The sequence below is a fragment of the Mustelus asterias genome, chromosome 15 (genome assembly GCF_964213995.1).
Source record: "Mustelus asterias chromosome 15, sMusAst1.hap1.1, whole genome shotgun sequence".
NCBI lineage: Eukaryota > Metazoa > Chordata > Chondrichthyes > Carcharhiniformes > Triakidae > Mustelus > Mustelus asterias.
Genome location: NC_135815.1, coordinates 8,981,252 through 9,007,590, shown reverse-complemented (window position 1 = coordinate 9,007,590; position 26,339 = coordinate 8,981,252). Strand labels below are relative to the sequence as shown.

Genomic DNA, 26,339 nt, shown 5'->3' with positions numbered 1-26,339 from the left:
GGCCCTTTCCCCATAACCCCACGCATTTACCCTAGCTAGTCCCCCTGACACGAAGGATCAATTTAGCATGGCCAATCCACCTAACCTGCACATCTTTGGACTGTGGGAGGAAACTGGAGCACCCAGAGGAAAACCCACGCAGACATGGGGAGAATGTGTAAACTCCACACAAACAGTGACCCAAGCCGGGAATCGAACCCAGGCCCTGATGCTGTGAGGCAGCAGTGCTAACCACTGAGCCACCCGCTGCTGCAATCTATTCGACATTAGCCTTCAGGACCCTCCCAAATTTGAGCTGCATTGGATAAGCGGTTATTGCAGCCCACAACTTAGAAATGTGATGGACAAAGGATGTTCTGAGGTTGTGAAAGATGCTAGAAAATGCAAATCTTTCATTCTTAAAGTAATGTTATCAGAGCTAAATTGATACTTCAAGGCAAAGGGTACAATCAGATCATCAAATAACTGCTCCTTCTTACCATTGTTTCCAAGAGCCTTCATAGTGACCTCCATCTGTGCAAACTCATAGCTGTAATTGCTTTCACTGGAACCCTCACTGGCACTGTCTCCATCTCCATCCAGTTGCTCACTGCTGGAACTTTGCTTCATGGGACTCTCCTGTCTGTCCTCCTCCTGCACTGTTTTCTGTTTGGTTTTTGGCAAATTAATTCTGTTGAGGAAAATAAAAATTTCAAAGTTGCTTCACGTGGAGTGGAATTAGAAAAGGCGTTTGGAAATTTGTACTCCAAATATGTTGGACTGGCAGCTGTTGCCTATCTTACAACTTCTGCCATCGCAAATAAATCCAGAAACTACAGTCGAAACTCCTCCTCCTCATTTGTAATTCAGGACATGCTATCTCTGGGTAAATCCCAGCCCCTCCCAAGTCTGAATCCTGGAGAATGCAGTCAAACAGGTTTCACAGGATTTGGAATACGCAGTGAACACCCTTACCCATTATCTTTGATGTGGAGTTGCCGGCGTTGGACTGGGGTAGGCACAGTAAGTAGTCTGACAACACCAGGTTAAAGTCCAGCAGGTTTATTTGGTAGCACGAACTTTCAGAACGTTGCCCCTTCATCAGGTGAGTGAAGAGTTGGGTTCACAAACAGAGCATATATAGACACAAACTGAATTACAAGATAATGGTTGGAATGCGAGTCTTAACAGGTAATCAAGTCTTTACAGGTGCAGACAATGTGAGTGGAGAGAGGGGTAAGCACAGGTTAAAGAGGTGTAAATTGTCTCCAGCCAGGACAGTTAGTGAGATTTTGCAAGACCAGGCAAGCTGTGGGGGGGGTTACAGATAGTGTGACAATGAACCCAAGATCCCGGTTGAGGCCGTCCTCGTGTGCGGAACTTGGCTATCAGTCTCTGCTCAGCGGTTCTGCGTTGTCTGTGTCATGAAGGCCGCCTTGGAGCAGTTGAACCAGGAACACTCCTCGTCACAATGGATGTCTCGGCACTCTACACCAGCATCCCCCACAACGACGGCATTACTGCAACTGCCTCAGTACTCAACGATGACAACTGCCAATCTCCCGACGCAATTCTACAACTCATTCGCTTCATCCTGGGCCACAATGTCTTCACCTTCAACAACCAGTTCTTCATCCAGACACGTGGAACAGCCATGGAGACCAAATTCACACCTCAATATGCCAACATCTTCATGCACAGGTTCGAACAAGACTTCTTCACCGCACAGGACCTTCAACCGACACTATACACTAGACACATTGATGACATTTTCTTCCTTTGGACTCTTTGCGAACAATCACTGAAACAACTACATGATGCCATCAACAAATTCCATCCCACTATCAGATTCACCAGAATCAGTTGCATTCTTGGACACACGCATCTCCATCAAGACTGATCACCTCACCACTTCACTGTACCACAAGCCCATAGATAACCTTATGATGTTCCACTTCTCCAACTTCCACCCTAAACACGTTAAAGAAGCCATCCCCTACAGACAAACCTTTCTGTATACACAGGGTCTGCTCAGATGAGGAGGATCGCAATAGATACCTACAGACGCTGAAAGACACCCTCGTAAGAACAGGATATGGCACTCAACTCATCGATCGACAATACCGACGCGCCGTAGTGAAAAACCGCACAGACCTCCTCAGAAGACAAACATGGAACACGGCAGACAGAGTACCCTTCGTCGTCCAGTACTTGCCCAGAGCGGAGAAGCTATAACATCTTCTCCGGAGCCTTCAACATGTCATCGATGAAGACGAGCATCTCGCCAAGGTCATCCCCACACGTCCACTACTTGCCTTCAAACAACCGCGCAACCTCAAACAGACCATTGTCCGCAGCAAACTACCCAGCCTTCGGGAGAACAGTGACCACGATACCACACAACCCTGCCACAGCAAGCTCTGCCGGATCATCGACACGGATGCCATCATTTCACGTGAGAACACCATCCACCAGATACATGGAACATGCTCTTGTGACTCGGCCAACATTGTCTACCTGATGTACTGCAGGAAAGGATGTCCCGAGGCACGGTACATTGGCGAGACCCTGCAGACGCTACGACAAATGAATGGACACCACTCAACAATCACCAGGCAGGAGTGTTCCCTTCCTGTCGGGGAACACTTCAGCAGTCATATATAATCATATAAACCCTACAGTGCAGAAGGAGGCCATTCGGCCCATCGAGTCTGCACCGACCACAATCCCACCCAGGCCCTACCCCCACATATTTTTACCCGCTAATCCCTCTAACCTACACATCCCAGGACTCTAAGGGGCAATTTTTAACCTGGCCAATCAACCTAACCCGCACATCTTTGGACTGTGGGAGGAAACCGGAGCAAACCCACGCAGACATGAGGAGAATGTGCAAACTCCACACAGACAGTGACCCGAGCCGGGAATCGAACCCGGGACCCTGGAGCTGTGAAGCAGCAGTGCTAACCACTGTGCTACCGTGCCGCCCCACAGTCAAGGGCATTCAGCCTCTGATCCTCGGGTAAGCGTTCTCCAAGGCAGCCTTCACGACATGACAACGCAGAATCGGTGAGCAGAAACTGATAGCCAAATTCCGCACACATGAGGATGGCCTCAACCGGGATCTTGGGTTCATGTCACACTATCTGCAACCCCCAAGACTTGCCTGGGCTTGCAAAATCTCACTAACTGTCCTGGCTGGAGACAATACACATCTCGTTAACCTGTGCTTAACCCTCTCTCCACTCACATTGTCTGCATCATTGGTGTTCTGCATCATTGGTGTTATGAGACTACTTACGTTGCCACTATCTTTTGCATCAATACAGAAATAATTAATATGACAATCCCCAGGCCCCCAAAATATATTTGATTTCATTACTTGTACCATAAGAACGGACTCATAAATTCTAACTCACTCATTGAAGTTCCTTGGGTTGCAGCACGGCACAGCACAATTATTGTGACCCAGTTCTCATTTAAAAGTTGTAGCTATGATGTGGAGATGCCGACGATGGCCTGGGGTGGGCACAGTAAGAAGTCTCACAACACCAGGTTAAAGTCCAACAGGTTTATTTGGTAGCACGAACTTTCGGAGCGCTGCTCCTTCATCAGGTGAATCACTTGATGTTGTGAGACTTCTTACTGTGCCCACATTTAAAAGTGTAAACGATATCAGAACGGAGAAAATACTTAGAGTTTTAATTTTCTAATCACTCAAACTTACCTGAAGAAATGGTTGTTTCCCCAAAGGATTCGATCGCCGTGGTGAAGCTGCACATGGTTAGTCAAGAGGGAGCCATTCACAAATGTCCTGGGAGGGATTACAACCAAAGGTAGTGAAAACGCTGGTTCAGTGGACAAAAATGAATTCATTTGAACTACAACAACTCGCATTGATATGGTGCCTTTCACGTACTCAAATGTCACACGGTACTTTAAAACTTAAACTTTAAATTTTAAAGTTTATTTATTAGTGTCACAAGTAGACTTGCGTTAACATGGCAATGAAGTTACTGTGAAAATCCCCTAGTTGGCACACTCTGGCACCTGTTCGGGTACACTGAGGGAGAAGTTAGCATGGCCAATGCACCTAACCAGCACGTCTTTCAGACGTGGGAGGAAACCAGAGCACCCGGAAGAAACCCAAGCAGGCACGGGGAGAACCTGCAGACTCCGCACAGACTGTGACCCAAGCTGGGAATCAAACTCGGGTCCCAGGAGCTGTGAGGCATCAGTGCTCACCAACGTGCTGCCCATATAAACTATGATACTGAGCCACATAATGAGATATTAGGGCAGAAGACCAAAAGCTTGGTCCAAGGGTTTAAGGAATACCTTAAAGAAGAAAAGCAAGGTAGAAAGGTGGAGAGATTGAGGGTGGGAATTCCAGAGCTTAAGACCTGAACAACTGAAGGCACAGCCACCAATGGTAGAGTTATTAAAATCAAGGATGCTCAAGAAGCCAGAGTTAAGATTTACAATCTGGGAGGGACCTGATGATTCCTCAGCAGGATGGTAAAGCCTCACACAATTTGCAATAATGACTCACTGTTTACCATTGGGCTTAAAAGCAACAATTTCCTTAATCCGGGTGCATAGGTCCTGCCCACCCTTTCAGCTTGGGAACAATGATGGATCAATTTTATTTTTAATAAATCACCTGAGTTTGACTGGAAGAATCTCACCTGGAGTTTTGCTTTGGTGTGAGAATTACTAGTCTCTCTGGAGAGATATCAATGAAACAGTGTTCTGGAAGTATTCCCATGCCACACAGTTGGATATCCTGGGAATCATCAGAACCGACTAGCGTGTGATTCTGTCAGATGAGAAAAACATGAAAGATCACATTCCCTCTCCCACACTACAAATCAGTTCTTCAACAACCAAAATACTTGTCTTAGATCCCAGCAGTAGCTCATGAATTGCCAATCTTTAAATTATGATAATATGGAATGTACTGCCCGAAAGGGTAGTGGAAGCAGACTTGGTCATAACTTTCTATTGAATAAATACCTATGACAAGAATATTGCCCAAGAGCTATGCAGAAAGAGCAGGGGAGTGGCACTAATTGGATATCTTTCAAACAGACCATACAGGGATGATGAGATGAATGGCTGCCTGTGCAGTAAGATTCTATAAAGATGTTCCAGCACCACCACCTATTTTCAATTTGCTTTACGTGACCATGTATATCCCCAGTGGTATACTGCTGAGGCAACAGTGCAGCTTTCCTCAGAAAAACAAACCACTACACACAAATTAGGAGGAATGCACAAAAAAATGAAGAATTGATTTGATTTATTATTGTCACATGTATTGGGATACAGTGAAAATATTGTTTCTTGTGAGCTGTTACAGACAAAATATACCATTCATAGAGTTCTGGTCACCCTATTATAGAAAGGATATTATTAAACTAGAAACAGTGCAGAAAGAATGTACTAGGATGCTACCGGGACTTGATGGTTTGAGTTATAAGGAGAGGCTGGATAGACACAGACTTTTTTCTTTGGAGTGTAGAAGGCTGAGGGGTGATCTTACAGAGGTCTATAAAATAATGAGGGGCATAGATCAGCTAGATAGTCAATATCTTTTCCCAAAGGTAGGAGTCTAAAACTAGAGGGAATAGGTTTAAGGTGAGAGGGGAGAGATACAAAAGGGTCCAGAGGGGCAATTTTTTCACACAGAGGGTGGTGAGTGTCTGGAACAAGCTGCCAGAGGTAGTAGTAGAGGCGGGTACAATTTTGTCTTTTAAAAAGCATTTAGATAGTTACATGGGTAAGATGGATATAGTGGTATATGGGCCAAATGCGGGTAACTGGGACTAGCTTAGGGGATTTTTTAAAAAGCGCATGGACAAATTGGGTTGAAGGGCCTGTTTCCATGCTGTAAACCTCAATGACTCTATCTATGAGTACATAGGGGAGAAGATGATAGGGTGAAGAGAAAGATCAACTTAATGTGTGATAGGATCATTCAAAAGTCTGATGGTAACAGGGAAGAAGCTGGCAAGAAAATATATGAATGTGTGAGGTTTTCTGTTCCTGCAGTCTCCTGCTCACATTTCATCGGGCCTGCTCTGTTTCACCCACTTGTCTGGCATTGGGACGGCACAATTGTTCCTCGAGGTGTAGGAAGCTTAAAGACGAGTGTAGAAAGTCAGAGATTCACAGGGATATTTTGCCAGATCATTCCACTTCGATAGATCATTATTTCTGAGATTATGGCTGATCAGTGACCTAACTCCACACAATATTTGGTTGCATGCATGGACAGAAGAGATTAGGAAGAAGCTCGGTTCTAAGGCCCTCAGTCAAATAACCTGTCCATATCCAATGGAAGTCTGGCACTTAGCAAGGTCATGATGTGGAGATGCCGGCGTTGGACTGGGGTAAGCACAGTAAGAAGTCTCACAACACCAGGTTAAAGTCCAACAGGTTTATTTGGTAGCAAATACCATAAGCTTTTGGAGCTTGCTGCTCCTTCGTCAGATGGAGTGGATATCTGTTCTCCAACAGTGCACAGTGTGTCTGTGCACTGTTGGAGAACAGAGACCACTCCATCTGACGAAGGAGCAGCAAGCTCCGAAAGCTTATGGTATTTGCTACCAAATAAACCTGTTGGACTTAGCAAGGTAGCAGAGACCTGCCAGTGATCTTTAAGAATAAGAAATAAACGGAATGTTGAAAAATCACAAAAACAATGCAACACAGTTGCTTTTTGTCAGTTGTGCAAAAGCAGCATGTGGTAGCAGTAAGAGCTCTGTATAAACAGGGCCCAGGGCAGACTGTTCAATGTTGTATTGAAATTACAATATTACCCATAAGCAACAACATTACCTTTAAATAGTAAACAAGCAGCTCATTTAAGGCTGGATCTGCATTCAGATTCACCAAGAAACACTTGTCATCTCCAACTTTGATTCCAGAGGACTGGAGAGAAATGCCAAGCCTTTCCAATTGCTTCTGACGCTCCTGTAAACACAATTGATAAAAATCCATTTTAAAATATTCCGTGGAGGATACCAAAGCACCCACATTCGCCACAGTATGGCTTTAATAATAAACAGCTGAGAAAGAAGAGGAGGGAAGTTGACCATGGAAGCTGAAGTCATTGTTATTCTGAAGTAAATGCACCCCTGATCTGCTTTAGTCACAGGCCCAGTTTAAACATCAGCTAATTTTGTTACATTTCCATTATCCACATACTTGAGCTTTAACTTTTCAGAACATTGCTGGTTCTGTACTAGAAAGAACAACAGATAATTGTTCACAATTTCAAATCAGTAATTAAATCAAGCAATCCAGACATCATGAAGAGTGATTACTTTGATCAGATTACTTACTGTTTTGTAAGCAATCACAAGCTTGGGAGTTATATTCAAGATTAGTGACAAAATTAATTGCAGAGACACAAAACAATCTGATAAACAGATCCAAAGGATAGTCAAACTGTGTGTGACAAAGTCAATACTAATACAAACAAGGAGGAACTCTGTAGCATCTGATCTTAAAACAACATGGAAATAAGCACATAGATAAAATTGTTGATCTGGGCAATTAAACAATATCAGATAGTCAAGAGCAAATTAAACAGATTAGAAAATGCAAAAGTGATATTTAACATAACAATTCAGCTTCATGTGATTATAAACTAGGGTTTAAACTAGTTTGACGGGGGGGGGGGGTTAATTGAGGGAGTCTGTGGGAAGGCAATGGGACGTCTGGTAAATGGCAGGCTTTCAAAAGTGTGTTAATCAGTATTCAGGTTAAGCACATTCCTCTTAGAGTTAAGGGCAAGGCTGGTAGAAGTAGGGAACGCGAGATGACTCGAGATATTGAGGCACATGACATGCAGAGGGAGCTGGGATCAAGTGAATCCCTTGAAGGTTTAGGAGTAGAGTTGAGAGAGAAATCAGGAAGGCAAAACGGGGACAGCAGATTGTTTTGGCAGATAAGGTAAAGGAGAATCCAAAGAGCTTCTACAAATACATAAAGACCAAAAGAGTAACAAGGGAGTAGGGCCTCTTAAGGATCAACAAGGTCACCTATGTGCGGATCACAACAAATGGGTGAGATCCTAAAGGAATATTTCTCATCAGTATTTACTGTTGAGAAAAGCATGGATGTTAGGGAACTTGGGAAATAAATAGTGATGCCTTGAGGAGTGCACATATTATAGAGAAGGAAGTGCTAGAAGTCTTAAAGCACATCAAGGTAGATAAATCCCCGGGACCTGATGAAGTGTATCCCAGGACATTGTGGGAGGTTAGGGAGGAAATTGCGGGTCCCCTAGCAGAGATATTTGAATCATCGATAGTCACAAGTGAGGTGCCTGAAGATTGGAGGGTGGCAAATGTTATGCCTTTGTTTAAAAAGGGCTACAGGGAAAAGCTTGGGAACGACAGGCCAGTGAGCCTCACATCTGTGGTGGGTAAGTTGTTGGAAGGTATTTTGGGAGACAGGATCTACAGACATTTAGAGACGCAAAGACTGATTAGGGACAGTCAGCATGGTTTTGAGAGTGGAAAATCATGTCTCACAAATTTGATTGAGTTTTTTGAAGGGGTAACCAAGAAGGTAGATGAGGGCAGTGCAGTTGATGTTGTCTACATGGACTTTAGCAAGGCCTTTGACAAGGTACCGCATGGTAGGTTGTTGCATAAGGTTAAATCTCACGGGATCCAGGGTGAGGTAGCTAAATGGATACAAAATTGGCTTCTTGACAGAAGTCAGAGGGTGGATGTAGAGGGTTGTTTTTCAAACTGGAGACCTGTGACCAGCGGTATGCCTCAGGAATCGGTGCTGGGTCCACTGTTATTTGTCATTTATATTAATGATTTGGATGAGAATATAGGAGGCACAGTTAGTAAGTTTGCAGATGACACCAAGATTGGTGGCGTAGTGGACAGTGAAGAAAGTTATCTCGGATTGCAACAGGACTTGATCAATTGGGCCAGTGGACTGACGAATGACAGATGGAGTTTAATTTAGATAAATGCAAGGTGATGCATTTTGGTAGATTGAACCAGGGCAGGACTTACTCAGTTAATGGTTGGGCGTTGGGGAGAGTTACAGAACAAAGAGACCTAGGGGTACAAGTTCATAGCTCCTTGAAAGTGGAGTCACAGGTGGACAGAGTGATGGAGACGGCATCCAGCGTGCTTGGTTTCATTGGTCAGAGCATTGAATACAAAGTATTCAAACAAATGTAAAAACCACACCTTCAATTATTGCACTATGGACAAATATAATGACTAATAAAGGGTCCTTCAATGTGCACAAGGGAGAAAGATAAAATAAAATTACCCCTTGCTTCAAGTTTATTAGGAGTCGTAAGGAAAATCATAAAGAAAGTTGTTGAGGTTGTTGGGGCAACACATTGCATTTTATCAGAATTACTGGCTGTCCACCATGAGAAATTGGGAAGAAGCACTCACCCATTCTTCTACATTATTCCTATCCACCAAACAGCCCTCAGACTAAAACTAGCAATTGATCAGACTTTTCCATATTGGGGGTGAACCGTTACCGCGTCTCTTTCAATACCTGTTGCCCTTTTTCCTATTTCAAGACACTTGCCATTTCAAACAGTTCAGTCATCGAGTTGGCATCTTGCCATGGGGTGATTGGGGGGGGGGGGGGGGGGGGGGGTGGTGAGAAATGGGGAAGATCGGGAGAACAAAAGATCTAAATGCAAATGCATCTCAATTAAATCACACATCTTCATTTCCATTGTACGGCACAAACCATTTTGCAGCATCAGCACACAATGGTTTCATGTCGCTAAGATTTTTTAAATTTCTGAAGCTGTAGTTCCTGAAGTCAGCATCTTCCTTTCTCTCCCACGGCACAGTGGTTAGCACTGCTGCCTCACAGCTCCAGGGACCCGGGTTCAATTCCAGGCTTGGGTGACTGTGCAGAGTTTCACGTTTCCCCGTGTCTGCGTGGGTTTGCTCCGGGTGCTCTGGTTTCCTCCCACAGTCCAAAGATGTGTGGGTTAGGTTGATTAGCCATGCTAAATTGCCCCTTAGTGTCAGTGGGACTGGCAGGGTAAATAGGTGGGGTTACAGGGATTGGGCCTATGTGGGATTGTTGTCGGTGCAGACTCGATGGGCCGAATGGCCTCTTCCTGCACTGTAGGGGTTTGATGATTGTTTCAGGTGATGACTGCTCTGCTTTATATTACCAATAGTCTGCTTTATTTCCAAATGACCGCATATAAATTTAAGAGCCTTTACCCCACTCCCCATAAAAAAAGGGAGATGGTAACAGTGGCATTGGACCAGTAATCAAACGATCCAGGTTACTATCCTAGGGAAATCCCATCATGGCAGCTAGTGGGATTTAAATTCAATTAATTAATTCAATTCTGAAATTGAAAGCTTGTCACAGTAATAATGACCATAAAGTGTGGACAGCCTATTCTGAAACCTCAGCTAACATTGCTATGGAACCGTGCTTGGAGGTATAGGAAGATGTTCAGTGACAGTGCTCGCCCTGGCATTTTTTCTTAACTTCCTGTGAGGAAGTTTCCATTTGATCTCAATGACCAAGTAGCAGAACTCGCCATATATATTGTAGACAATTTGTATCTCAGCATACAGTGTGTTAGAATGCTAACTAACTGACCCAGTGTGTTCCCCAATGAGCAACCCCACAAATACTTCAAACCAGTATATTCTCATTCAGAAAACTAGATTTTCATCACAATTCTTGTCCAGGAATTAATCAACTGAGGGAATTTACCACTCCACCTGCCAACTGCAGATACTCAATATCACCTGGTCCCCCGTAAGATTCACCTTCTGACTTCTATTGTTCACTAAAGATCATACTGCACAACATACCTGTGCGATGGCTTCCGTTTTCCTAAGCTTGTCTTCCCATGTAACAGTCATTTCCTGAATTAACTTTTCAGACTCTTCCAAACGATCCTTCAGCTCTGGGGCTTTCATTGCCTGGTATGGGAAATCCAATCAAATATTTCTAAGTAAACATGATTAAGTCCAGACAAACGATTCTATATAGGCACTTAACAATAAAACTAATTGAAGTAAGTACATAATCATGGGGAAAACCAGTTTAGGCATTGAGTGGTTAGGATCTGGAATGTGCTGGCTGGGTGCTGTGGAGGCAGATACAGTCACGGCTTTCAAAAAGGAATTCCGTAGGTACTCAGGAAAAAAAAACAGTGCAGGGCAGGGCTATGGGGAAAGGGGGGAGTGCAACAAGCAAAATTGCTCTTGCAGAGAGCCGACACAAACATGATGGCCGAGTGACCTCCTTCTGTGCTGTAACCATTTTATGTTTCTGTAAAGAAGCTCAGTCTTTTACAGCTTATACACTTTCTCCCCCAAATTCCACTGCACACTTCACCCTTCACATAACCTCAAACAACTCTTCCAATTTTCACCCCCCTGACAGAAAACAGCCTTGCCTGGCATTTGGGATACAGTGAACCGAGAATGGGGATGAAGGTGAACAACAAACCTTTTAAATAGGTGTTGACTAAAGAGGGTTGAAAATATGTACAACAGATGCTGGCCCAGCAGTTAAGCAGATTAACTGGATGTTCATTGAAAAATGATAATTTTTATGTTCACATTAACCTAATACAGTGCCAGCATCGCCCAAGAACAGTGCACAAATCACTGCCACCAGCTCATGAAACTACAAATAACCCTGTGGCAGTAACAGTAGTCATGATGTGGAGATGCCGGCGTTGGACTGGGGTAAACACAGTAAGAAGTTTAACAACACCAGGTTAAAGTCCAACAGGTTTATTTGGTAGCAAAAGCCACACAAGCTTTCGAGGCTCTGAGCCCCTTCTTCAGGTGAGTGGGAATTCTGTTCACAAACAGAACTTATAAAGACACAGACTCAATTTACATGAATAATGGTTGGAATGCGAATACTTACAACTAATCCAGTCTTTAAGAAACAAAACAATGGGAGTGGAGAGAGCATCAAGACAGGCTAAAAAGATGTGTATTATCTCCAGACAAGACAGCCAGTGAAACTCTGCAGGTCCACGCAACTGTGGGAGTTACAAATAGTGTGACATAAACCCAATATCCCGGTTGAGGCCGTCCTTGTGTGTGCGGAACTTGGCTATCAGTTTCTGCTCAGCGACTCTGCGCTGTCGTGTGTCGCGAAGGCCGCCTTGGAGAATGCTTACCCGAATATCAGAGGCCGAATGCCCGTGACCGCTGAAGTGCTCCCCAACAGGAAGAGAACAGTCTTGCCTGGTGATTGTCGAGCGGTGTTCATTCATCTCTGTATAAATGCCCGTGACCGCTGAAGTGCTCCCCAACAGGAAGAGAACAGTCTTGCCTGGTGATTGTCGAGCGGTGTTCATTCATCTCTGTATAAATCCTGTATCAACGGATGAATGAACACCGCTCGACAATCACCAGGCAAGACTGTTCTCTTCCTGTTGGGGAGCACTTCAGCGGTCACGGGCATTCGGCCTCTGATATTCGGGTAAGCGTTCTCCAAGGCGGCCTTCGCGACACACGACAGCGCAGAGTCGCTGAGCAGAAACTGATAGCCAAGTTCCGCACACACAAGGACGGCCTCAACCAGGATATTGGGTTTATGTCACACTATTTGTAACTCCCACAGTTGCGTGGACCTGCAGAGTTTCACTGGCTGTCTTGTCTGGAGACAATACACATCTTTTTAGCCTGTCTTGATGCTCTCTCCACTCCCATTGTTTTGTTTCTTAAAGACTGGATTAGTTGTAAGTATTCGCATTCCAACCATTATTCATGTAAATTGAGTCTGTGTCTTTATAAGTTCTGTTTGTGAACAGAATTCCCACTCACCTGAAGAAGGGGCTTAGAGCCTCGAAAGCTTGTGTGGCTTTTGCTACCAAATAAACCTGTTGGACTTTAACCTGGTGTTGTTAAACTTCTTACTGCAGTAACAGTACACATCACAAGTACAGGTCTCTACTATGTAATATAATCCTAAATTCAGATGGTATCACAAATTATGAAAGAAATGTTAGCAAGTCTTCAAATCATCACCGGAATCCTTTTTAACTAGTTTAATGGCTTTGTAATCTCTCTCAGACGTCTATTCTTTACATCTTATGGGACAGTCAGTCAGTCTTTAGCACACATTGACAAAGAAAAGGAACTTTGCATTGTTCGAGTTATCACTCAGCAAATGTTTGATCATAGCAGAGACTAAATCCTGTATCAGATAGAGCTTTACAGCTTGGATCTTATGGTCAGTGGCAAAACAAGGACACTCACTGTTGATCTGTAAGAAAGAGGCCCACAAAGAACTAGCAATCTACATGGTGGGAAATTCCCTTCCCAATGGCAGTTTAAATCCGGCTCCAAATCAGGAGGATGGCATGGCATGGCATGCAGCAGCAGTGATGTTCATGAACCAGGTCGGCAACTAACTGAAGCATTCAAAGTTGGAAAGCACTTAAAATTGGTCACTATTAATTGCAATTTTCTGATCACAAAATAAATGTATGGCTGTATCAAGATAGAACTAAAGAACAGAATTTTAAACAAAGAATTTTTAAATCAGTGAAATGAACAAGTCTAAAATTAATTTTTCAGAAGCAGTAAGAGTGGCACGGTGCTTCACAGTATCATGGAACCAAGTGTGATTCCCGGCTTGGGTCACTGTCTGTGCAGAGTTTGCACGTTCTCCCAGTGTCTGCGTGGGTTTCCTCCGGGTGCTCCGGTTTCCTTCCATAGTCCAAAAGACGTGCTGGTTAGGGTGCATTGGCCATGCTAAATTCTCCCTCAGTGTACCCGAACAGGCGCCAGAGTGTGGCGACTAGGGGATTTTCACAGTAACTTCATTGCAGTGTTAATGTAAGCCTACTTGTGACACTAATAAATAAAACTTTAAAACTTTAAGAAAATTCAACAGTAATTATAAAGTTGTCATTAAAAACCCTGTTGCACCTCATTCAACAAGAAGTAAATTTCTCAAGGGTTTTTACCATGAGACCAACAGCATTAGAGCGAAGGTTCTTGCCAATTCATGATAGAAAGGGAGATGGCAATCTGCGGCAACTTTGACAGTTCACCTTAAGAAAGAACACAGACCACAATCCATGTTATTCTGTGCATATCTGGACTCCACAAGTTGTTGTCAGTTCCAGATGAGTAATAATGGCGAATGCTGACTGTTTCACCCTCATTACTACAGCAAAATCCAGACCAACAATTCACTGGTTAGGCCTCAACTGGAACACCAAAGACAATTTTGGGCACTATACTTCAAGAAATATGTAAAGACCCTAAAAGGGTGGTTTACAAGGCTGTAACCGGGGTTTGTTCAGGAAAGGTTGGAGAACTTAGGGCTGTTGCTCCATGATGTGAGGCTAACAAGATGAGAGGTTCTGATAGGAGGGACAGTTGGACAGGTACTTGGTGAGGAACTTACAGGGTTATGCACAAAATGTGGGACTAAGCACAACTGAGCCATCACGGACGGGCATGACAGATTGGATGGCGCCCTTCTGTGCTCCCAGTTTCCATGTTTCCATCAGAAATGAACAAAAGTACATTCTCCAGCAGGGGTCAGTGTGGCTCTGCACTTTCCATTCCCTATTTTAACTTTCAGTGTCTCCCTCTCAACCTCAGTTGAAAACAGCTTTTTAAAATCAATATTGATCAGGGTTTGGACGTAGGACCTTCCCATCCGAGTACAATAGCTCTCAGTGGATTTAGTAATTCAGACATACGAGATCAGACAACAGCCTCTAGATTTGGAATTTTAACATCCTCCTTCTTTATGTATTCATTCATTGTACATGGGCATCACTGGCTCGGCCAGTATTTTCTGCCTATCTTAATTGCCCTTGAGAAGATAGTGGTGAACCGCCTTCTCGAACTGCTGCAGTCCATGCGTTGTAGGTACACGCACAGTGCTGTTGGGAAGGGAGTTCGGAGACAGTGAAGGAATGGCAATAAAGTTCCAAGTCAGGATGGTGCGTGGCTTGGAGGGGAACTTGTCCTTCTAGATGGTAGCGGTCATGGGTTTTGAAGGTGGTGTCAAAGTAGCTTTGTTGAGTTACTACAGCGCATTTTTGTAGATGGTGCACAGTGCTGCCACTGTGCATCGGAGGCAGAGGGAGTGAATGCTGGAAATGGTGGATGGGGCCCTGAGCAAGCGGGCTGCTTTGTCTTGGGTGGTGTTGAGCTACTTGAGTTTTGTTGGAGTTGTACTCAGTCATTGAGTGGAGAGCATTCCATCATACCTCGAGTTGTGCACTATCGGTGGGGTGGATAGGCGCGGGAATCAGGATATTAGTAACTCGTCACAGAATTCCGAGCCTCGGAATTGCTCTTCTGGTCCAGTTCAGTTTATTTACAATTTACTGAAGAGTGACACTTGTGATTCTGGGGACCGCAGGCGGATGCCAAGATGAATTATCCACTCAACACTTCTGAATGAAGATGGCTGAGGAGCTTCAGCTGTTTCTTTTGCACTGCAGTGCCGGGCTCTCCGCCTTCACTGAGAATGGGAATATTTGCGAAGACTCCTTCTCTATTAGTTGCTTAGTTGTCCACTGCCATTCGCAACTGGACATGGCAGGACTGCAGAGCTTAGATCTGATCCATTGGTTCAATAGTTCATAGTTAATGCCAGCAAGCATTTAAAATTGTGCCTAACATTTACTTAATTATTTCCAGACCCTCTTTCGCAGATTAGTTGCGCATCCTACCAACCTATTCCTCATGGACTGGACCACTGCTCTGTTTAAAGTCAGAGACTTCCACCACATCATACCTCTGCTCTGGAGAGCTGCTCCCGAAGTTTATCTACTTCCTCACGGAGTTCCCGGATGATTCGGGCGTTGGGATCCTCATTCACCACAGCATGATTAATTATGCTTTTGGCTCTGTCTGCATACCTCAGCGTTGACAGCGTTTCATCGTAATTGTCTGCTGCAGGGCTGACTGTTGCGATCATCGCTGTTTTGCTATTTCCACCAAGACTATCCTGCATTTTTGGAAAAAGAAACAATGAATTAGACTATATATCTGAATTATCTCCCCAAATCTGTGTAACGCATGGTGGCACAGTGGTTAGCACTGCTCCCTCACAGCGCCAGGGATCCGGGTTCAATTCTGGCCTCGGGTCACTGTCTGTGTGGAGTTTGCACATTCTCCCCGTGTCTGCGTGGGTTTCCTCCAGGTGCTCCAGTTTCCTCCCACAGTCCAAAGATGTGCGGGTTAGGTTGATTAGCCATGCTAAATTGCCCCTTAGTGTCAGGGGATTAAGAGGGCAAATATATATGGGGTTGCGGGGCTGGAACCTGGGTGGGATTGTTGTCGGTGCGGGCTCGATGGACCAAGTGGCCTCTTTCTGCGCTGCAGATTCTATGATTAAAAACTGTCACTTCCTTTGTTTATGTACATGATTTGGATATTTTAAAACATTGCAAAGTTGCATCTCTCCATTTAATGGTTAGAAAACATAATGTCTATCATGTCTTAATAGCTAACATGGTGTGAGGTTGAGCCACATCATGAACATTCCTTCTGTGGACAGGACCTGGAGTGGGCCTTGAACCCTGAGCGGGCCTTGAACCCTGAGCTCAGAGGGAGGACACAATCCACTGAGCCACAGTGGGGGGGGCGGGAGGGGGTTCAGGTGGTCCTCTTCTATTAAGACAGATAAATCAACCTGCTTTGATAATATGCAATTAGTTACTCAGAAGAATAAAGTGTAGCTCCTCTCTTCCCCTCCCAATCATCCTTTTTCCTCTCCTCCCCCCTCCATCAACAAGCAACTTAACTAGCACACATTACCCAAAACAGAAAGAATGAGCTAATCTACAGCTGAAACAGATCAGCCTGTGTTTCAGAGTGTAAACTCCAACAGAGTACATGTTTGGTAGGAATCAGGAAGGGTGAGCCAAGCTACTTCCTTTGCTTGAAGGAGACACAGTACAGTAGCTAACACGATGAAAACGCAAATAGTTGAATAGATATACAGCTCTCATTAAATCAAAAGTCTAGAATCATAGAATCATAGAAACCCTACAGTGCAGAAAGAGGCCATCTGGCCCATCGAGTCTGCACCGACCACAATTCCACCCAGGCCCCACCCCCATATCCCTACACATTTACCCGCTAATCCCTCTAACCTATGCACCTCAGGACACTAAGGGGCAATTGAGCATGGCCAATCAACCTAAACCGCACATCTTTGGACTGTGGGAGGAAACCGGAGCACCCGGAGGAAACCCACGCAGACACGAGGAGAATGTGCAAACTCCACACAGACAGTGACCCAAGCTGGGAATCGAACCCAGGTCCCTGGAGCTGTGAAGCAGCAGTGCTAACCACTGTGCTACCGTGCCGCCCATTCAATGTCTAAGCTTCACTGCCACCTTCTTTTCACTTTTCTTCAAAGGTCAGTGGCTGTGATACGGTACCTTGGTGCTAGCACCACATCCAAGTAGCCACTGACCAAATGAGACTCTGGAAAGTGACCGTGGGCAGTCTATTTAATGTGGGGATAGCAGGGCTGAGCACGATCCTATCTATGATCAACAAATGTCTACTTCACAGCACACACCATTGGATAGTGTTGAGGAATGGGAAGCTCATTTGCTGAAACCAGTTGATTAAGCACAGGCCAAGAATCAAAAAGAGAGATTACTGGATGTGGTACAATTAAACCAAAGAACCCTAGATTACCACATTATTTACTGAACCAGATCTGTACACATGACAACAGCCCACATTTAAAGTTTACCCCGAGGCAAAGTTGACTATAAATAAGCTTCCATTCAATTCTTGCGACTGCACTTAGTTTCTACATTGCCTCTCTGTTAAAAGAAAAATGCTCTTCTTTTTCTCATGCCATTCATTATGAGAACATGAACCATCAAGCGTTTTCTGATCTTTTGGCTAAGATCAAGGGTCAGATCAAGCCCAGAATGGGATGTGATGCCTTATCTTGTCAGCTTGTTTGTCTCTCTTGTGGGGGCCTTGAATTGGATTCAATTGGACTTTGAATTTGATTTTTGGAGCAAGGTAGGAATAGATTTGGGTTTGCCTGGTCCACTCTGAGCACTGGCTTTATAACTTTAAGGATGGAGTAAAAAGAAAATCAAATAGACAGTTTAATAGAAGGGTCGTATGTGCTTGAAACATTAACTTTGTTTCTCTCGCCACAGATGCTGCCAGATCTGCTGAGTTTATCCAGCATTTTCTGTTTTTATTTCAGCTTGCTATAAAACCCCTCAGCACTTAAGTCAGTTGGTGGGATGGCTCTTTTTCTCTTCTTTCCATCACCAAGCTCCCTCTCCTCCCATCATCTTCCCCACCCCTCACACAATTGACTCTGCTTTCAAACTATTAATACATCAAGAATTACAAGAGCAAACATGCATCAGACCACTATTTTGAAAAACAGTAAACCAGGTGCAAACTGTTAGTTTACCTTGAGTAGCCAGGTCAGTACAGAATCCCTGTAGGGAACAAACTTGTTCTTGTTTTTACCAGCAGCCTGATCTGCCAAAGCAGAGATTACCAGGCCAAGAGTCGTCAAGGATCTGGAGGTGGAAAAAAGTTAGCATAAAGAAATATTACATTAGCAAGAAAATGTTTGTGTTCACCTGTCCTTGAAGATAAATTCAATATGCCCAACGAGCATGAAATAAAATGTTTTAACTCTAGGGGGAATTTTTGTTTTTCTATTCATTCATGAAATGTGACAGTATTCAGCTAATGTTCGCATTTATTATCCATCCCTACTTGCCCTTCATAAGAACTAGGAGCAGGAGGAGGCCATCAGGCCCCTCGAGCCTGCTCCGCCATTCAATAAGATCATGGCTGATCTTTTTGTGGACTCAGTTCCACTTACCCGCCCGCTCACCATAATCCTTAATTCCTTTACTGTTCAAAAATTTATCTATCCTTGCCTTAAAAACATTCAATGAGGTAGCCTCAACTGCTTCACTGGGCAGGGAATTCCACAGATTCACAACCCTTTGTGTGAAGAAGTTCCTCCTCAACTCAGTCCTAAATCTGCTCCCCCTTATTTTGAGGCTATGCCCCCTAATTCTAGTTTCACCCGCTAGTGGAAACAACTCCCTGCTTCTATCTTATCTATTCCCTTCATAATCTTATATGTTTCTATAAGATCTCCCCTCATTCTTCTGAATTCCGATGAGTTTAGCCCCAGTCTACACAGTCTCTCCCTCATAAACCAACCCTCTCAACTCCACAATCAACCTAGTGAATTTCCTCTGCACCCCCTCCAGTGCCAGTGTATCCTTTCTCAAGTAAGGAGACCAAAACTGTACACAGTACTCCAGGTGTGGCCTCACCAGCACCTTATACAGCTGCAACATAATCTCGCTGTTTTTAAACTCCATCCCTCTAGCAATGAAGGACAAAATTCCATTTGCCTTCTTAATTACCTGCTGCACCTGCAAACCAACTCTTTGTGATTCCTGCACAAGGACACCCAGGTCCCTCTGCACAGCAGCATGCTGCAATTTTTTACCATTTAAACAATAGTCCATTTTGCTGTTATTCCTACCAAAATGGATGACCTCACATTTACCAACATTGTACTCCATCTGCCAGACCCTCGCCCACTCACTTAGATTATCTATATCCCTTTGCAGACTTTCAGCGTCCTCTGCACACTTTGCTCTTCCACCCATCTTAGTGTCATCTGTGAATTTTGACACACTACACTTGGTCCCTAACTCCAAATCATCTATGTAAATCGTAAACAATTGTGGTCCCAACACTGATCCCTGAGGCACACCACTAGTCACTGATCGCCAACCAGAAAAACACCCATTTACCCCCACTCTTTACTTTCTGTTAGTTAACCAATCCTCTATCCATGCTAATACATTACCCGTAACACCGTGCACCTTTATCTTATGCAGCAGTCTCTGGTGCGGCACCTTGTCAAATGCCTTCTGGAAATCCAGATACACCACATCCACAGGTTCCCCATTGTCCACTGCACATGTAATGTTCTCAAAGAATTCCACCAAATTAGTCAAACATGACCTGCCCTCATGAACCCATGCTGCGTCTTACCAATGGGACAATTTATATCCAGATGTCTCGCTATTTCTTCCTTGATGATAGATTCAAGCATTTTCCCTACTACAGAAGTTAAGCTAACCGGCCTATAGTTACCTGCCTTTTGTCTACCTCCTTTTTTAAACAGTGGCGTCACATTTGCTGTTTTCCAATCTGCGGGAACCACCCCAGAGTCCAGGGAATTTTGGTAAATTACCACCAGTGCATTTGCTATTTCTCCCGCCATCTCTTTTAGTACCCTGGGATGAATTCCATCAGGACCAGGAGACTTGGTGGTGGAGGTGGTGGTGGTGAGCCACCTTCTTGAACCGCTACAGTCCATGTGGTGCAGGCACACCCACAGTGCTGTCAGAGAGTTCCAGAATTCTGAGCCAGTGATAATGAAGAAATGGGAATACAGTTCCAAGTCAAGGCACTGTACGACTTGGAGGGGAACTTGAAGATGGTGGTGCCCCCTTTGCACTTGCTGCCCTTGTTCTTCAAGTGCCAGGTTTGGACGATGCTGTTAAAGGACATACCTCTGATAATGTGATATTTAAGCCAATAAAAGGTAAGTAAGAGATCAACCTGGTTTAGTTGGTACATTCTTATCTCTGGGTCAGGAGGAATTGGCTCAAGACCTGGACCAGAGTTGAATTACATAACCAAGGCTGATACTCCAGCGCTTCACGAGTGCTCCATTTTCAGAGGAGTTGTACTTTGACTGAGCAGTCCCATCTGCTTGATCTGATGGCCCAGGCAAGCATTAAAGATCCCACAACATTAATCAAAAATTTGCAAGATCACTCCGGATCCGGCCAGTACTGACCTCAACTATTTCAATGGCAGGCCGTAGCAAGAAAAGAGGCATTGTCCTGGAACATATAGCAGGGGTGAAAGACGATCTAGGCCACCATGTAACCTAATTGATAGTCACTGTCCCAATAGGTCTAATAGCTTTCATGTTTAGATAGTGGTCTATTTAATGTTGAATGATTTAAGGGATTATCTAATCAATATTATTTTTTAAAGCACAAGTCAGTGATTAGATACAGATTAAGCATTTCACCTGCGCCATCAAAAGAACTCACTTGTTAATGTTGCTTCCTTCCTTCAATCGATCCCCAACAGCTCCAGATTTTGCTGCCCTCTCACTGCCGGCCAGGTCCACAAGGCTCAATTTACTCACCTTCTCACCTGAAGTCTATACAGAAAGAAAGCATCAGAATTTATTCATATCTGGCTCCAGAGCAATCTCAAAAATTCTCCATTCACTACAAAATACTTTTACCCTTCCCAACATGATACAAAACCCCCACAGGACACAAAACCAAGAATTCCATTTACCTTTATGCCCTTATCTGACTTGCCATTAACTTGCCACTTTTAATGAACTTCACCTGCACCCGAAGGTTTTTCTGCTCCTCTAACCTATTTAACATCTTCTTTTGCCACATTCTTCCATTTTTTGCACAATGAACCACATTTGTCACTTTTCTATCCATTTAATTAGCCTATCCACGCTCTTCTATCTTTCACAATTCTCATCACAATTTGCCACGATTCCTTAATTTGCTATCAGTAATTTTCTCAATTTTTCAGTCCAGATCATTTGTGTAGTGCGCATGAAACACAGAGCTTTGTGTCACGTTGCTCATCAGATCAGCACAACCCAAGAAATGCCCATCTATCTCATTTAACCATCTCTTTATCCATGTGGCACATTGCCATAGCTCTATACAATACCTCATCAAACACTTTTCAAAAACCAAATAAACCACATCCACACTGCACTTTTTTTTCTATCCTACATCACTGTTCAAAGAATTCTATCACAGTGATCAAGCAAAATTTGCCTTTTAGAAATAGACCCTCACCAGCTCAATCTCATTTTGCAAGCCCTTTTGAACTTTGACAAAGGGTCATCTGGACTCGAAACGTCAGCCCTTTTCTCTCCTTACAGACACTGCCAGACCTGCTGAGATTTTCCAGCATTTTCTTTTTTGGTTCCAGCTTGATCATCTGCTGTTTCAGCAACTACTAGAGATCCCACCCCATGACTTTAAAATTCTCAACCCAGCTTTCAAATCCCACATGACACAATCCTAACCATGCTCCAACTGTACTTGTTCACAAAACATCCTTTGTGCTTCAAATGAGTTCTTGCTTTCCCCATCTCAATGGCCACACATTGAACCACTGTGCACTCTGGAACTCTGCATAGTTCAAACCATCCTCCTTACTTTCAGAAGCCATCTTATACACATTGTCTTCATTTTCCTTTTTTGTATTCTACGTGGCATCTACTTGTCTAATTCCTCAGGCAACCTCCCGCACATGAGCAGCGCCTCAAAAATTCAAGTGGTTTTCAAAGCACATGCCCTCACCCCAGACTGAAGATCATATAACGTATGTGTAAGAATAATGTTGAATACTGCATGGGAGCGGCTGCTCTCCTCATTCATGTTTGTGGCAGCCACTGTTCGAGACTTGTTCCCTTCTGACATCAAAGATTCAATGTCCTGTTGAATAAGAGAACCAAGTTTTTAAAATATATATACATCTTACTTCCCCATTTCTTGCTATTCTGTTTGACCTTCATCAAAGTGCAATCAGGCATTTTCATTCCTAATCACCTTTTCACAGTCCCCAACAGTCAGATTCTTAAAGAACATAGAACATAGAAAGCCACAGCACAAACAGGCCCTTCGGCCCACAAGTTGCGCCGATCACATCCCCACCTCTAGGCCTATCTATAGCCCTCAATCCCATTAAATCCCATGTACTCATCCAGAAGTCTCTTAAAAGACCCCAACGAGTTTGCCTCCACCACCACCGACGTCAGCCGATTCCACTCACCCACCACCCTCTGAGTGAAAAACTTACCCCTGACATCTCCTCTGTACCTACCCCCCAGCACCTTAAACCTGTGTCCTCTCATAGCAACCATTTCAGCCCTTGGAAATAGCCTCTGAGAGTCTACCCTATCCAGACCTCTCAACATCTTGTAAACCTCTATCAGGTCACCTCTCATCCTTCGTCTCTCCAGGGAGAAGAGACCAAGCTCCCTCAACCTATCCTCATAAGGCATGCCCCCCAATCCAGGCAACATCCTTGTAAATCTCCTCTGCACCCTTTCAATGGCTTCAACATCTTTCCAGTAATGAGGTGACCAGAACTGCGCGCAGTACTCCAAGTGGGGTCTAACCAGGGTCCTATAAAGCTGCAGCATTATCTCCCGACTCCTAAACTCAATCCCTCGATTAATGAAGGCCAGTACGCCGTACGCCTTCTTGACCGCATCCTCCACCTGCGAGGCCGATTTAAGAGTCCTATGGACCCGGACCCCAAGGTCCTTCTGATCCTCTACACTGCTAAGAATGGTACCCTTCATATTATACTGCTGCTTCATCCCATTGGATCTGCCAAAATGGATCACCACACACTTATCCGGGTTGAAGTCCATCTGCCACTTCTCCGCCCAGTCTTGCATTCTATCTATGTCTCGCTGCAACTTCTGACATCCCTCCAAACTATCCACAACACCACCTACCTTGGTGTCGTCAGCAAACTTACCAACCCATCCCTCCACTTCCTCATCCAGGTCATTTATGAAAATGACAAACAGCAAGGGTCCCAGAACAGATCCCTGGGGCACTCCACTGGTCACTGACCTCCATGCAGAGAAAGACCCCTCCACAGCCACTCTCTGCCTTCTGCAGGCAAGCCAGTTCTGGATCCACAAGGCAACAGCCCCTTGGATCCCATGCCCTCTCACTTTCTCAAGAAGTCTTGCATGGGGGACCTTATCGAACGCCTTGCTGAAGTCCATATAGACCACATCCACCGCTCTTCCTTCGTCAATGTGTTTGGTCACATTTTCAAAGAACTCAACCAGGCTCGTAAGGCACGACCTGCCCTTGACAAAGCCGTGCTGACTACTTTTGATCATACTAAACTTCTCTAGATGATCATAAATCCTGTCTCTCAGGATCCTCTCCATCAACTTACCAACCACTGAGGTTAGACTCACCGGTCGGTAATTTCCCGGGCTGTCCCTGTTCCCTTTCTTGAATATAGGGACCACATCTGCAATCCTCCAATCCTCCGGAACCTCTCCCGTCTCCATCGACGATGCAAAGATCATCGCCAAAGGCTCCGCAATCTCCTCCCTCGCCTCCCACAGTAACCTGGGGTACATCCCATCCGGTCCCGGCGACTTACCAACCTTGATGCCATTCAATAGTTCCAACACATCCTCTTTCTTTATGTCCACATGCTCGATCCTTTCTGTCCACCGCAAACCAGCAGTACAACCACCCAGATCCCTTTCCACCGTGAATACCGAGGTAAAGTATTCATTAAGCAGCTCCGCCATTTCTAACGGTTCCGCACAAACTTTTCCCCCTTCACCTTTTAAGGGTCCTATGCCTTCACATCTCATCCTTTTACTCTTGACATATTTGTAGAAAGCCTTGGGATTCTCCTTAATCTTACCCGCCAAGGCCTTCTCATGACCCCTTCTCACTCTCCTAATTTCCTTCTTAAGCTCCTTCCTACATCCCATATACTCGTGTAAGCGAGCAGCATAAAATGAGTTGCCCCTGTATGTGTTCCTGCAATACAACTGTTCTCTTTCGAGATAGGGGAAAATAGTATTTGGAGTGGGAGTACTTTAGATTAGTACGTTACCTATTTATGCGGCACTTCTAAAAATTTCAGTAATTCTATGCCAGAGGTATATCGGTGACTCATGTTATTTTGAGGAAACTGGGGAATGTTCAGCTAGTATCAGCAAGTCAAGTGCTGGCTTCATTTCTTTTTCATATTTGGCAAAATTTCAGCTATTTTAATGCATTATATCTGATCATGCATCAGATTAGGGTGTGCATAGATGACAGCTGCAAGATCCCGAGCTCGCTGTCCTCCATGAAGTCAACTGGGTGGAATGAAGAAAATAAGTTAACACTTCATTCAGCAGTGACGGTGGCAAGCAAATTCTTATTTATGCTGTGCTTCAAATCCTATTAAAATGAATGAAGCCCTGTGTATTTTTAAAAGTAGGCAATGGCAAAAGCAAGTACCAGACTGTGAAATTATTGATAACTGTTGGTAAGCTTTTGCAAGAGAGATAGTGGTTACCGGTCCATACAGAAAATTACTGGTTTCAGCAGATAAATAGTTATTCAGTGAAGCACAAGAATGCAAAACGTGAGCACGGTTGCTGTGAACAGAGAAACCACAGAGTTCAGACATAACTCATTCTTACCCAGATTCAAATTCTTCTCTCCCTAATCTTTCCCTCTTTGGACTAAGCTGACTTGAGCACTTTTTCTGATTATGTTAATTTTGTTTTTACACTCTCCAACCTTGGTTGGCGAGAATAATTTCATTCAAAATTCCATTCCTAGAAAAAAGTACTCTTTATACCCATTCAATATGCTGCCCTCATCCAACTCCAACCTTGTGCCCAAAGCATGTTGAACTGACAAAATAAAAATGCACAACCATATTTATCACCATACCGGTGCGAAAGCTGACAGGAATTAGAGCTAACTGTTAACATGTTTGCCAATTTTCCCATTTCAAGTTGTAATTTGTTTGCAGTGTTTGGGTTATTATTTATATGAATAAAACAATGAAAGCCCCAACTAAGCAGTGAACTCTGACAGATCATAACTGTACATCCTGCTCCTGGGAATCATTCTCGCAAATCGTTTCTGCACTCACTGTAAAGACTTCACATCCTTCCTGGAGAGTGGCACCCAGAATTGGACACAATAGTCCAGTTGAAGTCTAACCAGCATTTTACAAAGATTCAGCATATTATCCTCTATTCAGGAAGCCCACGATCCTATTTAACTGTCCTGCCAACTTCAACAATTTGCACACATAAACCCCCTTGAGTCTCTCTGTTCCTGCACCAATTTTAGAGTTGTACCGTGTAAATTAGAAGGAATTACATTTGCCCAATTCAGAAAGGTGTGCAGCTTGGAAGAGAACCTTGGAGGTTCCCATTGTTGCTCTTATTCTACTTGGTGCTTTGATTTAAATGACATTTAAGTTACGCTGGTTTAAAAATGGTCAGCCAGAAAAAAAAATGACGACAATGAATGGTTATTGCAAGTTTCAAATCTCAATAATCTTCAAAGTATTTTATAATTAAATCAAAATTTGTGCTGTTCCCTTGATGAATAGAATATTTATAAATGTGAAAAGCTCTTCATCCATTTCATTCAACCAAAATAATAGTAAATAAGAGCTTAAGCAATAGATCAGAGTGCACAGAAAATGGATAGCATCATGTTG

At 44.0% G+C, this 26,339-nt stretch overlaps 1 protein-coding gene across 5 annotated transcripts in view; it reads right to left on the bottom strand.

Annotated features, from left to right (window-relative positions):
• The window catches only part of LOC144504309 (kinesin-like protein KIF13B), a 165,205-nt gene that overhangs the window by 52,900 nt on the left and 85,966 nt on the right, over positions 1 to 26,339 (bottom strand). For all 5 annotated transcript variants that reach the window (XM_078229452.1, XM_078229449.1, XM_078229450.1 and 2 more), the window contains 9 exons: positions 22,418 to 22,552; positions 21,122 to 21,234; positions 18,424 to 18,535; positions 15,757 to 15,969; positions 10,833 to 10,943; positions 6,823 to 6,957; positions 4,668 to 4,798; positions 3,707 to 3,793; positions 480 to 670 (listed from right to left, as the gene is read on the bottom strand). In XM_078229452.1, the coding sequence (XP_078085578.1) occupies positions 480 to 670; positions 3,707 to 3,793; positions 4,668 to 4,798; positions 6,823 to 6,957; positions 10,833 to 10,943; positions 15,757 to 15,969; positions 18,424 to 18,535; positions 21,122 to 21,234; positions 22,418 to 22,552 (1,228 nt within the window). The remainder of the gene's footprint in view (positions 1 to 479; positions 671 to 3,706; positions 3,794 to 4,667; positions 4,799 to 6,822; positions 6,958 to 10,832; positions 10,944 to 15,756; positions 15,970 to 18,423; positions 18,536 to 21,121; positions 21,235 to 22,417; positions 22,553 to 26,339) is intronic.